Here is a 12,871-nt window from a genome sequence, read left to right as displayed (position 1 = left end):
CATGCCTGTTTTAAAGAGGTGACATCGTACTACAAGTACTGCTCAGCAAGCAGAGTGTCACACTGAAGTCGGACTCGACAGCGCCATGGCGCCACTAGGAACAAAGGGAAAGCTGAACAGCCACTCATTGCTGTCAAGGGCGATGTGTGACGTCTGCAAAGACATTGCGAAGACACAAAGGGGCAGCATGCGCCACCTTGATCGCTGCACAAGGCAAATGTTGCCGTAGCGAGCGACCACACAAGGGGTTGTGATGGCCCCTTTGTATGAACGCTTTGTTCCACTCTTTTGGACAGCTTGACGTTTTGAAAGCTTGCAGACAAGAACAAAGGGGTACTTGTTCGACTGTTCGCTCTGCCTACAACCCACATTTCAACGTTGACTCTCGCGGGGGCGCACAAGCACAAAGCTCTGCTCGCTTCGTTTGTTCGTGGATGCGTTGTATCAAGTTGCTCGATGCAATGTGTCAAGAAGCAAAATCGAGTAGCACAGTTGTACTGTACAGTACAGTAGCTGGTGCCAAGCTCGAATCAGTCCTTTGGGGGGGCACGGCCAAAGCACGAGTTGGACCCTGCATACTTTATCCCACTCGGGCCGCAGTGTTTCAGACTCAGCTTTCGCTCTGCTCCACCATTCCCTTTTCCTTGCCCTCCACCACTAGCCCCATTGTCCACCCTCACCTCACTTTGTCGACGCCCCCCACAGCTCACAGCGCGGGGCAAGGATGTGACCTTTACACAACCAGCTTGTGATAACATTCACTTTCGGTTGCTAAGAGACCCATGGATGGATTCGTACCGCCATGCAGAGCCTCGATTACACGCACGACATAGTTTGCGAGGCGTCGCAGTTGGAAGCAGCGGCGCGGGTAGTGTTGCACACCATATGCTTCCACCGCTTTCTCGGTACAGTCAAGCCGGCGTACCTCGAGGTGTTTGGCATGACGTTTGTGAGTGCTACAACCCGAAATCGTACACTTTTGAACAATGTGCTGACCCTACCCTACTCGTTGTATCTGATTGTGTTGGATGCTGCTGCGAGATCAGCCAGCGATAGCAGATCCACAAGTCGACGAGCTCCTCGCCCAACGCGCATTGCAGCTCGTCGCCGCTTTCGCTTTGAGTGGACGAGCTACTCTCGCAGTGTACTTTCTGCCGCCTTCCAGCAAGAGTTCTTCATCCATCAAGGCAGACGCCGCTACCACGACTTCGCTCACCGAACCCAGCAGCAACAGCACCAGCACCAGCAGCAAACAGGGCGTAGTCCATACCGCCGCTCATGCAGCCTCGTCCCTACGCGCCTGGGCCTCGCCGCGCAACTACCCATACGGCTGGCTCGCACAGGCGTTTTCTTCCGGCGCCGGACAGCCGAGCGGCACCTTCGTTCCGCCGTCGGCGTCTAGCCCTGCGCAAGTGCAAGACGAGCTGGCACACATCGAGGCCGAGGCATTCGAGCGATGGCATATCACCTTTGAACTCAAGCAGAGAGGTGTTGTTAAGAAGGAGCTGGCGAGGTTTGTGGAGAGTGTGGTCGGATTTGTGGAGCGCAACAAGGCGCATTTGCCTGCTATCCCTAGTGCAGATCTGTGTCCGTATCCTATGCACATCTTTGTACGAGCTGTTTGAATGGTGTAGTAATAAGGGATGCTGGAAGGGTGAGTGAAGCGTGTGTATCGAACGTGTGTGTGATGCCAGGGGTGGCGCGTGTGGTGCGTGCGTGCAAAGACCAACACTTTTTAGTGCAGCCGCTGGACCCTTTGGACGTTCTTCTTTGCCACCGTTTCTTCCTTTCAGCTTTTCCTCCATCGACGCTCACTCGACCCTTCGCGGTGCATGCCACGTACAGCAGCCACCGCAGCCATGCGATTCGTCATCTACGGCCTCGTCGCCATGAGCCTCTACTCTGGCTACCGCTACTACGCCGCCCCGACGCTCCGTTCTGCCGACCCATCGCACACGTACGGCTCGCTCAGCACCGGCGCCCCGCTCCCAGACGGGCGCACGCCCCTCTCCCGCCGGACCGTGGCAGTCGCCGATCTGCACGGCGACCTCCAACACGCCATCAACGTCCTCTCCATGGCTTCTGTCGTCTCTCCTACGCCTGACGCCTCGGGAGACACCTATACATGGGTGGGCGGGCACGACGTGCTGGTCTCTACGGGCGACATTGTGGACCGCGGCGACGACACCATTGCGCTCTACCGTCTGTTCATATCGCTCCGAGAGCAGGCAGCGCGCGCAGGTGGCGAGGTCAAGAATTGCTTAGGCAATCATGAGGTCATGAACGCTCTCGGCGATTGGCGCTACGTCACGCCTGGGGACGTCGAGAGCTTTGGCGGGGTCGAGGCCAGGCGGCATGCCATGTCCGATCAGGGTTGGATAGGGCGCGATTGGATGGAGCACTACAACGTCACGCACACCATCGCGTTGCTGCCGCCCACACACCCTGCTCTGCCAGCCAACTACTCACCACCGCGCATGAGTTTTGTCCACGGCGGCATCACCCCGCACTACGCCTCGCTCGGCACCGACCACATCAACACGCTCGGTCAATCGTTCCTCCGCAAAGCCCTCTCGCAGCCGCAACCCGCCTGGCTGCCCCCCAACACAACCCACGACGAACAGGAGCTCTGGTCCGAACACGGCCCGCTCTGGTACCGCGGCTACGCCTCCGACCCCCCCGCCCTCGCCTGCCCCAACGCCGCCGCCGCAACCTCGGCCCTGCGCGTCAACCACCTCGTCATGGGCCACACCCCGCACTTCGACGGCTTCGTCACCCGCTGCAACAACTCGATCCTCCTCATCGACACCGGCATCAGCAAGGCCTACGGCGGCGAACAGAGCGCCCTCATCATCGACCTCGACCTCCTCCCCCTCCCCCTCCCCGCCAACTCCAACCCACAAGCCCAAAAACCCTGGATCGAGAAACGCACCCTCACCGCCCTGTACAGGGGACGCAAACCCAAAATCCTCTCTGCCACAGAAACAAAGCTCTGGCTCTGAAGTCAACTTATACCCTCACACACAGTCCAAATGCTCACGTCTCGCCCAAGCACGTAGAACAAGAGAGACAAAACGACTGTATGACGAAAAAGACGGTGACAAAGATCGTAACTTAAAGCAACGCAAGAACAACAAAAGAGTGACGCTGGAGTTGGACCAAGTGAAAGTGTGTGTGTGTGTGTGTAAAGACGAGTCTAAAAGAGTGTGATGTGCTGGTTTGAATCTTCGTCCAAACTGTACGTGCGACCAGAAGGAGTCAAAGGGCCCGGAGAAAGACGGAAGGGAATGTGTACTGTAGCATGCCGCCGTGTATGGGGATGAACGTGTATAGGCTGGAAAGGTGGGGGGAGGGGGAAGGAAAAGGAGCAGAACATCAGCGCAAAGAGTCGCAATGGCTGTACCAGGTATGAACAAAGGTTGATTGTGTGACTGGCTGGCGAGGAACGCTCGCTCTAGAAGAGAGTCCATCAGCTGGATCAGAAGTCGAGGGGTATAGCCCTCTGTCCGGTTGCACCGCCCAAGCAAGTTGCGGCGGTGACGGACAGAGATACATTAGCAGCAGAACGCGAGGCAAACGACACCGATCATCGATGCGAGGCCGGCTCAAAGAACGTAGTAAAGCGTTTGATCTTCTTCAATCGAGCCTGATGCTTGTTCTCCTCACTGCCCGACAGACTGGGCGAGGCGGCAGAACGGCGATTTAGCTCCGTGTTCGACGATGCCGAAAGCACCGACGCCCGACCGCCAGTGGCGGTAAGCTGAGCGGCTGCCTGTTCGATGGCATCCTTTTCACCATCGGCGTCATCGCCACTGGCGCCGGTCGCATCGGCAGCTCGCGCAATCGTGTTGATGCTGCCAGCCGTGGTCAGCTGGCCCATCGAGGCCTTGGAGCGCATCAGTGTCATGCCTTGACCGTTTCGTCGCTTGCCCAGACGGTTGAAGGGACGGCTCGAGGTAGACGAATAACTCATCGAGGGCGACATGCGTGTCGATTCCTGTCGTCGCAGAAGGCGATACGTGTCAACGACGCCGCGCGCAAACAGATTGGTACCCCGTCCCCCGTTGAGCTCCGACTTGAGCTCGCCATCAGGGCCCGACAGCTCGACCATATCCCAATCCTCGTCCTCGTGATCGCTCTCGCGGATAGCACCGTTGCTTGGACGTCCGACCGCAGAGGGAACCATCTTGCGAGGCACTGCCGATCGGCTTGCATACGAGCTTGCAGGCGAGCTCTGAGCTTGGCTGGCCGCATAATCACTCTGGGAGTCAGAGGTGTTGGTGGTTGCGTCGCGGCTGTGCGGCTGTACTGCGTCGCTGGATGCGGCGCCGTTAACCGACATACCAGCAAGCGAGGACATCTGCATGCTAGCTTCGTATTCCAGCTGAGCAAGCACCGCAGCTGCATTGCGGACGGCTGCCTCATCATCCTCGTCGTCAGCGATCGGGACATCGGCGCTAGAGGGCTGGCTAGACCTGGCCGGATGCTTCTCCTGCGACGTGACAAGCTCTGCAGGAGGCTGTCGGTCAACGACGGCAGGGGCAACCGTCGCCTTGGTGACCACAGAAGAGAGCGAAGGCTGTTGAGTGGCTTGCTTGACGCCGAGGACAGCTGCTTGCTTCACAGGAGAAGCCGAAATGGCAGCTTCCGTGTCGCCATCGTCGGGTTGCTCGGTGGACAAGATCGAGATGATCGACTCGGAGTCTTTACGGCCGCGGAACGAGTACCCGTCGAAGAGGTTGCTGTGCTCCGACGCGTCGCGGTCGTCCATGCTCTGGTCCGGCGTAGCCTCTGCGACTGCGCCTGCAACTACGCCTGGGCCCGCCCGATCCGATGGGCCATCGACGGTCTCTTGGGCCACGAGACCACCCGCATCTCCTGCTCCTCCAGCAGCCGCCATGTCGACGCTAGCATCGACTTCGTGGGCAACGGTAGGCTGCATCTCCAGAAAAGCTTCGTCAAAGTTTTGCGTGTCAATCTCGTTGTCGGGGTCGATGGGCGGGATGTAGGGAGGAATGTAGCGCTTGTGGAAGATGTGGTCCCACTCGATCATGGAAAAGTAAGGATGCTTCTTGATGCGCGGCTCCTTCATGCGGAGCTGCGGGTTCCTCTGCAGCAGGCCTCGAAGAAGACTCTTAGTATCCTGATCCAAGACTCGGTCCTCGGGGAAGACCAGAGGATCGCGCAGCACCTTTGCATACATGTCGGCGTGCGTATCGGCCCAGAAGGGTGTGATGCCAGTGAGCATCTCGTAGAGCATGGTGCCAAAGCTCCACCAGTCGACTTCGTACGAGTAGGCTTGGCCCTGGAGAACCTCGGGCGCCAAATACTCGGCCGTTCCGCAGAAGGTGGTGGTCGTCTCGCGGTCCTCAAGCCATCGGCTCGAGGATGACCTGGAAGGCCCGTCGGATGCGTCGTCGGAAGCCGACATCCAGTGCGCGGACCTCGCCACGTTGATGCTAGTGCTGGAATGCGAGCGACCGGGCGAGGTAGGCGGGGGGGTGACACTGCCAATCGATCTGCTACGGCCGCTGAACTCTTTCGAGAGACCAAAGTCAGAAAGCACAATGTGGCCGTCGGCGCCGATGAGCACATTTTCGGGCTTGAGATCACGGTAGATGACGCCGGCCTTGTGGAGGCCCTCGACGCCCTCAACGATCTCGGCGGCGTAGAAGCGAGCACGGTCGCGGCCAAGTCGTCCCCAGCGTGAGAGCTGCGTGGCCAGGTCCCCGCCCGGGTGGAAGTCCATGACGAGGTAGAGGTTGTTGCGGTCGTGGAACGACCACCAGAGACGCACCACAAAAGGATCGAGGACGTCCTTGGCCATGCGTTTGAGCACGGCTTGCTCGGTGAGCGTGTGCTGGAGCTCTTGATGTGCAAGCACGTGCCTTTTGTGAATCGACTTCATGGCATACAAGCCACGCGACGACGAATGACGCACGAGGAGGACCTTGCCGGCGCAACCCTTGCCAAGCACGCGGATCATCTCAAAGTCGTCGACGGTGACCTTGTTGGAGCCCTTGCGGCGGCGGTGGGAACGGCTGCGATCCAGCCTGCTTGCGCCGCCGTGCTGGTCCGCGCCAGCCTCTTCAGACTCTTGGCCGTTGTGCTCTTCTGGGATCATCTCAATGTTGGTGTTGGTGGAGCGGCTATCATCAGCGGCGCCTCGCTTGTCGGAGGAGGCGGTGTCGACGGTCTCGGATCGTGAAGCGACGGTGGCGCGGCTGAGTCTGCCCGTGGGCGGAAGTGACGCGCGAGAAGAGTCATCGGCCGAGTCGAGATCGAGGTCGTCTTCGGTGGGTCCTGAGTCCTCTTCAAGATCCGATTGGGCAGGAGCGACACCGACATTGGTGTTGCGGGGCGCCACCGACGATTTGACGTGCTGGGCCAGATCGCTGCGGACCTTGCGGACGCGACGCTCGACTCGCACGCTCTGAAAATCGTCAGTACCTACACGCACAAAGCGCTTCCACGCCTTGTGGTTGCGGATAACAGGATCGTTGGCGAGGCCGGTAAAGTAGGTGGCGAGCTGGGTGGTGATGGAATGCGAGGAGAGCTTGGATGCGGTATTGGGCTGAGGAGAGAGCGGAGCAGACGGTGGCGGGGATGCAGCACCGCTTCCGTTGATTTCAGCGGTGGTTGGCGACGTGGGGTCTCCGGCAAAGTTGGAGAAGGTGGTACGAGATCTGGAAGCGCCAGGTGACAGGGTGCGGGAGATAGTTTGGAAAAACTTGCGGCCACTGAGTTGAGGTGCCGAGGTCGGCAAGGTCGGCAAGGTAGGAAGTGATGAGTTGGACGAAAGAGCATCTCTGATTTTCTGGTCCATCTCCGTGATGTCGGTGGCGGAGCGGATGAGGGTGATGTTGTGGGTGGGCGTGGTGACATAAAGAGTGTAGGAGGCAACGAGCTGCTTGCGCTTGCGACCTTCGCGCTTGTCCTTGGCTTCGGCGACGCTGATGCTCCACGGGCCGTCTGCAGATCTGCCGAGCGCGACAGCCGAGGCAGGCTCTTTCAAGGTGGAGTCTAGCTCGGCATTATGGAGGCGCGGGCTGGCGGTGAGCGAGCTGGGCAGACCGTCGTCGTCAAAGAGACCACGGACGCTGGTACGGGCGCTACTCGGCGGGCCGGTGGAGCCATTATGACTTGCGCCGCGCGCCGACATCTCCCTGAGGCCTGCAAAGGTGGTGAACTTTTTGTGACTGGGAACCGAGGAGGCGAGGTTTGCGGAGGCAACGGCTGAGGGAACGGTGGTAGGCATTGCGACAGAAAAGGGTGAAATGCCTCAAAGTACTCTGCGATGCGATGAGGGTAGCAGTGTGTAGCTCGGACTGGCGAGAGAGCCCCCGCAGAAGCAAGTGGAAGAGCCACGGCAACCTCGACGTGTTCGCGTCAATCTGCTAGTTGGTTCAAAGCAAAGCAGCTGGAAGCATCAGAAGGAATGCGGACGCGGTCACAGCGGGAGAGACCGGGTTAAGAGCGAATCAAGAGCAGCCGAGAATGGGCCAGAGTGAAAAGAATGGCAGCGCAAAGAGAGACCGTGAAAGGCTGATAGTGATGGCGTCGTCGTATAGCTTGAAGATCTGAGGGGATGTCGACACGAAAGAGGCGACGACTAGGCGGTGAGGTTGGGCGAAGGAGGAGGCTCGATTGACTAATAAAAGAGACGTAGAATTAAGTCGAAGGATTAGGGAGAGGGTGAAGATAGGATGACCACGGCGATGGATGAAGATGGCAAGGGCGGATGTAAGTGGCAGTGTGTGTGTGAGGTTTGAGTGTGCGTGTGAGTGTGAGTGTGATGATGATGGTGATGGTGATGGTCAGCGTGTGAAGACAGGTGAAGTCGATGCAATGCACGGCGGCGGAGACACTTCACCAAGCAGCAGCAGCAAGCAGCCTGAGACTAAAATGTGCGTGTGTATATGAGTGAGAGAGAGAGAGAGAGAGGGAGAGAGCCAGGCAGACGCACCGACCGACCCAAAGGGGCTCACGGCAGGCGGCGGATGAGTCTCCCAAAAGCGTGTGACAATTTGGGCAAAAAATTATAAATAAATAAATAACAAGAATCGGAAAGTGTTGGTCTGGGCGGGTGCTGAGCAGCAGTGGAAAAAAGTGTGCGTGCGCTTGTGGCTGGCTGGCTGATTGGCAAGTGCAATTGGAGACTGAGTCTTCAGGTGAGTTTGTTTCTGTCGCCCATTTTAGTGTGAATGCATACACAAACGCGCAGCAGGCCTACACACTTCTCTCCAACAGGGATGGGAGAGAGGGGGAGAGGGGGAGAGGGAGGCGCAAGCGAATGCATTTTTCAACGGCGAGCAACATCAGCAACACAATCTCGGCTGGTTGTCGAGAAATGAAAAGACCACAACCATCCCAATTTGTTGCTGCCTCGTTTCTTCTAAAAGAGAGCAGCGCATGATGGAAGCTCAGGACGGTGACAAACAGGCTCCGGATCGGTACAGTAAGATTCTGCCACGTTTCGTTATGTGGCAAGATGTGAAAGACAAGCAAGGACAAAAAGGTCTATCCAACGTTGGTCGGTTGTAGTGCTTGTGGGCTGAGCGAGAAGCATTGTAGAGAAGACGGAAAGGCACGGTCCGCCTGCGGACTGCGGGGCAGCGCAGGCGGTCAGCGTCGGGCGCGGTCTGCTCTACACCGACATGATGTGCACTCTTCTGTGCATTTGTGTCTCGGATCATTTGCCTTCTTGTCCGCCATCATTCGGCCGTTGCCTCGAGACAGCCGCAGACAGCCTCGAGGCGATGACTTGACTGGGGCCCCTGGCTCTTAGCGTCCTATCAGCTGCATGTCGGAAGGGTGGGATCTGGTCGCAGCACCGACCAGGTTCACTGGACCAACTTGAAGCACAAGACATCCTCTGTACTGTAGCACCACCTTCCCCGTTCTGCCATTGCTCGAAATTCTTGCTCGAGAAAGAGCCTCGAGCAGCAGGCCTCCTCGGAAGATCTTGAAGCCGTGTGTCCTTGACTCGAAAAAAAATATCGCATTGGAAAAGAAGGCATCGAAATCCTTGATCGACAAGAAGGGGATCTGCAGACTCGTTCTCCCGCGCCCACCCTCTCTATAATCACAATTTTGGCTTCTGGCTCCAAAAGCCACACGAGGCTGCTGTCTCTAGCTCCCTCCCTCTCATCTTTTCGCGCAGTCACACAGTCTGTCGAGACGGCACCACAGACACCTCGCCACGGCTTGTCTCCCGACGTACGCAAGCCTCATCACCATAAAGACGACAATGATCAATGCAAAGAATGTGTGTTGAAAACCAGAAACAATGCTGAGGACAAGTACGAGAGAATCCTAACGAGACGGACGAGGAACCGTGCTCTTGTAGCTAGGCGATGACAACGGCCTTCGACGCTGCTGTCGAAAATGCCTTAGAAACCGTCCAGCGCAGACAGACAGCTCGTGTCGGCGTCGCCAAAGCTCTCGCCAAACAGCTTCTTCTGTCTGCCCCTCGCCTGGTCTCGCTCCCATTCGCGGTCGCGTTCGCGCTCCAACTCGCGCTCCTTGCGCATCTTCTTCTTCATCCGCTCCTTTTCCCGCTTCTTGTCGCACGTACATTCCGTGGGTAAGTTTACCGCCAATACGCGCGGCGACTCGGAGCAGCTCTCCGCGGGTGAGTTGGATGATTCGCGATCATGCTGCGCTTCCATGGTGGCAGAAACACGCGACAAGGCAGAACGATCGCGTGATCGCGAACGAGAGGCGTTAGACGACCATTCGTCCATGCTCAGCGAGCGCACGCTCGAGCGCTGCGCATCCTCGTCCTCCATCTCGGACACCTCGGTAGAGCCTGGGAGATCGGCACTGACCTTGCGCGAGTCGTGCTGTGCCAGCGACACGGCCGCCGATGCCAGACTGAGATACCCGCCCTTGCCCTCTGCATCCTCTTCCGCGTCCGTGATCTGAGCAGAGCCGCCAGACGACGTCGGCGCCGACGACTCCGTGCCCGCGTTCTTGATGCGCTGTCGCAGCGATCGGCAGTATCGACACTTGGTGGACTTCTTCTTGGCATGCCCGTCCCTGCTGTGCGAGCGCACGCGCAGCATGTGCGAATCGTCCTCGTCGAGTGTGTCGATGGCCGAAGAATCGTGGTCCGCAAAGCCCGTCCTCAAACTCGGCGACAGTCGATGCGACACCACGTCGTTGTGATGGAAGCTGGGTCGCCGAGACGATTCGGGTGTCGTGGCTTCCGAGGTCGAAACATCGCCACTTGAAATTCCGCCAAGCAGATTGCTGGATACCATGCCCGTCAAGCGCTTGTGCTCCCAGCTCATCGTGCTGACCGTCTCGACCGACGACGAAAATTTGGTCTCGTCGGCAAGATCGGTGCTTTTGGGCGTGTTGAGCTCGCGTTCTGCATCGGACAGGATCGCTTTGGCGTAGCTCGAGCCACCATTGCTGAGCGTTGATGTAGAGTCGACGTGCTTGATGCTGCGTGCTTCCAGCCAGCTCGGAGTCGAGCCGACGGGTGGGTGTGAGCCGTTCTTGTGGCTGAAGCCTTCGGCCGCCTGTTCGAAAGGGCTGAGGTCGGGACTGGTGCAGTTGCTGCTGATCCAGCTCGTCTCGTTGCAGGGCGACTCGGTTCCATCTCCGTCTCCATCGCTGCTCAGGCTGCTCCAGGGATCCACCGAAGAGCAACGCGATGACAGAGGCGACGAAGTGACGCCGAGCAAGTTGGACCAGCCGGAAGACGATGCCGTGACACCTCCATTGACAGATGCCGAGGGATGGAGGCTGGAGATGCGCACGGCGTCCTTGTCGGCCATCCTCCTTTCCAAGCCCATGCGTCGCGGTGTGGAACGTGCGGTGGCTTCCGGCACGTTGACCGTGATACGCGCCGGCTTGATGCCGGACGGGCTACTGGTACTGGTGTAGCTCAGGCTGGGTTCGTTGACGCGAAAGTCACGACCCGTGTCGTTGCTGGAAGCGTTAGCCGCTTCGTCACGTAGCACCTCCATGATGCCGAGCGCATTTTCGCTGGACAAGGCCATGTCTTTGCTCGGTGCTTCTCGGGTATGCTTGCTGTCGGCAGTGCTGGACGACTGCGCGCAACTCGAACCGCTGGCAAAGTAGCTTACGCTGGTAAAAGCGCCGATGGACTTGTGCAGGCTAGGGCTTGGCATAGGCGTGGCATCGGGCGAAAGCTTGCGGACAGACGGCGGAGTCGTCTCCTCGGTGCTGGGCGCCTGCTTTGGCGACGCCACCGGTTGAACAGGGGCGGCAACAGCTGCTGCTGCTGCTGTCTTTGGAGCAAGACTGTTTTGAAGACCGCCAAAGGAGCGGAAGCCGTGCACGGGAAGGCTCACTTTCTGCGACGTCGCTTCCGGTTGTGTCTCTGGATAGCTCAGGGAAGGATCTGCTCCCCCGTTGAGAGCCGAGGCATGCTGCGACGAGGACAGGGCGGAAAAGTGGAGCGATTTGCCACTGGCCATCAGGCCGGACTGCTGCTGTCGTGGCTGGTAGCCGACGGAAGCGATGACGGTTCCATTTTTGATGCAGGCCCAGTTCTCGAGCGTAGGGTCGTGGAAGAAGCCGACATCGGGTGCGGGTTCTTCCGCAGATTCAAGGGTAATGGGGCCCCCGTCTGTGGAAGAGGCGTCGTCGTCGTTGGAATCGTCTCCGTTATAGGATTTGCATCGGGGCGGAAGGCTCATGTCGAACTCGGAGCCGCCCTGAGTGCATTTGATTGGACGGCGATCGTAAGACGCGCCGGAAAGCACAAAAAACTCCTCGGGCGGAGCATCGTCAAAGTGGACATGGCGCGAAGCCGATTGGAGGACGAGGTTGCGCGGAGCGGCAAACGAGGTGGGCAGAGGGTTGGAAGCCACCCGGTCCTGGACGGAAGCGCTTCCACGACGAGCACTGGCCAGGTCGAGAGAGATGCTCGAGATCGGGACAGAGGCTTGTCGCTTGAGGCAAGGCGCGCGGACGCAGGTGTTTGTGCGTGCTGGGATGAGGTGATGTCGAACACGGTCGAGTTTGGGTGAGAGCTGAGCTACTTCGACCACGGGCAATTCGGACTCGGTGTCTGTGGAAAACGGAGCCGCGCCGATAGAAGTGTCGATGCGAAGCTCCTTGAGAGCCGTCACTGGAGTCGAGTCCATGTTTGAGAGCAAGCGAAGATGTCAGACGGCGCCTGATGCAAGCAGAATGTGAAGTACAGAGGGTACAATAGGGTGTCTGACTCGGCGGCGATCAGATTGTTGTGGTGTTGTGACCTAATGTCGATTGCCTAAGGGTATCGGTGGTGGACCGAAGATCGTTTCAACAACGCAAACACATGATGTTGGTGTTGGTGTAGGTCCTTTGTAGAGCGAGGAGATCGAAGAAGAAGGGAGCAAGCTGGAATCGGGTCGTGGGGCCGAGGAGAAGTAGACGAGGCTGAATGCAATGCGATGATAAGAGAGACGAATTTAGAAGCCTTGAGAGGCCACGGCTCCAAGCTGCGGTCACAAAGAGTCGAACATGACGGACGAGAGAAGGAGCTTCCTACATGCAACAACAAAAGATAATGAGTCGAAGAAGAGAAGGGGCCCCGCAATGAATGGGAGTTGACGATCTGAGGCGAGTGTTGGCTACCTGATGATGAGCAGAGCGACGCCCCTACACGCTGCGACGGATGATCGTTGGCAGTGCGTCGGAGTCAGATTGGAGAGGTGTCGCGAGATTGGCAAAGCGCCAGAGGTGCGGAGTGGGGAGGGTAAGGATGAGGATGGCGATGGGAATTAAGATGAGGATGAGGACGGGGATGAGGAGGAGGGGTCGTCGTGATGCCGTCGACAGCGGGGACGGCGGGGCAGAAAGCTCTCACAGCAGCGAGCACTCTCTCACTCCGACGTTGTCCGGGACT

The 12,871-nt window shown here is 58.4% G+C and overlaps 4 protein-coding genes across 4 annotated transcripts; 2 read left to right on the top strand and 2 right to left on the bottom strand.

Annotated features, from left to right (window-relative positions):
• Positions 1-802: 802 nt before the first annotated feature.
• EX895_005567 (uncharacterized protein) lies at positions 803-1,625 on the top strand (the record flags this gene model as incomplete). The annotated part of the gene is made up of 2 exons (XM_029886159.1): positions 803-949; positions 1,042-1,625. Coding segments are annotated over 2 exons (731 nt in total), but the record flags the coding sequence as incomplete, so codon positions are not given.
• A 207-nt stretch (positions 1,626-1,832) lies between these two features.
• Positions 1,833-3,002, top strand: EX895_005566 (uncharacterized protein; the record flags this gene model as incomplete). Its single annotated transcript, XM_029886158.1, has 1 exon — positions 1,833-3,002. The coding sequence occupies one exon, from the start codon at positions 1,833-1,835 to the stop codon at positions 3,000-3,002; it is 1,170 nt and encodes a 389-aa protein (XP_029737389.1).
• Positions 3,003-3,586: 584 nt separating this feature from the next.
• Positions 3,587-5,092, bottom strand: EX895_005565 (uncharacterized protein; the record flags this gene model as incomplete). Its single annotated transcript, XM_029886157.1, has 1 exon — positions 3,587-5,092. One exon carries the CDS (start codon positions 5,090-5,092, stop codon positions 3,587-3,589), a length of 1,506 nt encoding a protein of 501 aa, XP_029737388.1.
• Positions 5,093-9,392: 4,300 nt separating this feature from the next.
• Positions 9,393-12,125, bottom strand: EX895_005564 (uncharacterized protein; the record flags this gene model as incomplete). The annotated part of the gene is made up of 1 exon (XM_029886156.1): positions 9,393-12,125. The coding sequence occupies one exon, from the start codon at positions 12,123-12,125 to the stop codon at positions 9,393-9,395; it is 2,733 nt and encodes a 910-aa protein (XP_029737387.1).
• Positions 12,126-12,871: the final 746 nt, after the last annotated feature.

Source organism: Sporisorium graminicola, chromosome SGRAM_7 (assembly GCF_005498985.1).
Source record: "Sporisorium graminicola strain CBS 10092 chromosome SGRAM_7, whole genome shotgun sequence".
In the NCBI taxonomy this organism is placed as follows: Eukaryota; Fungi; Basidiomycota; class Ustilaginomycetes; order Ustilaginales; family Ustilaginaceae; genus Sporisorium; species Sporisorium graminicola.
This window is presented reverse-complemented; position numbering and strand designations above follow the sequence as displayed.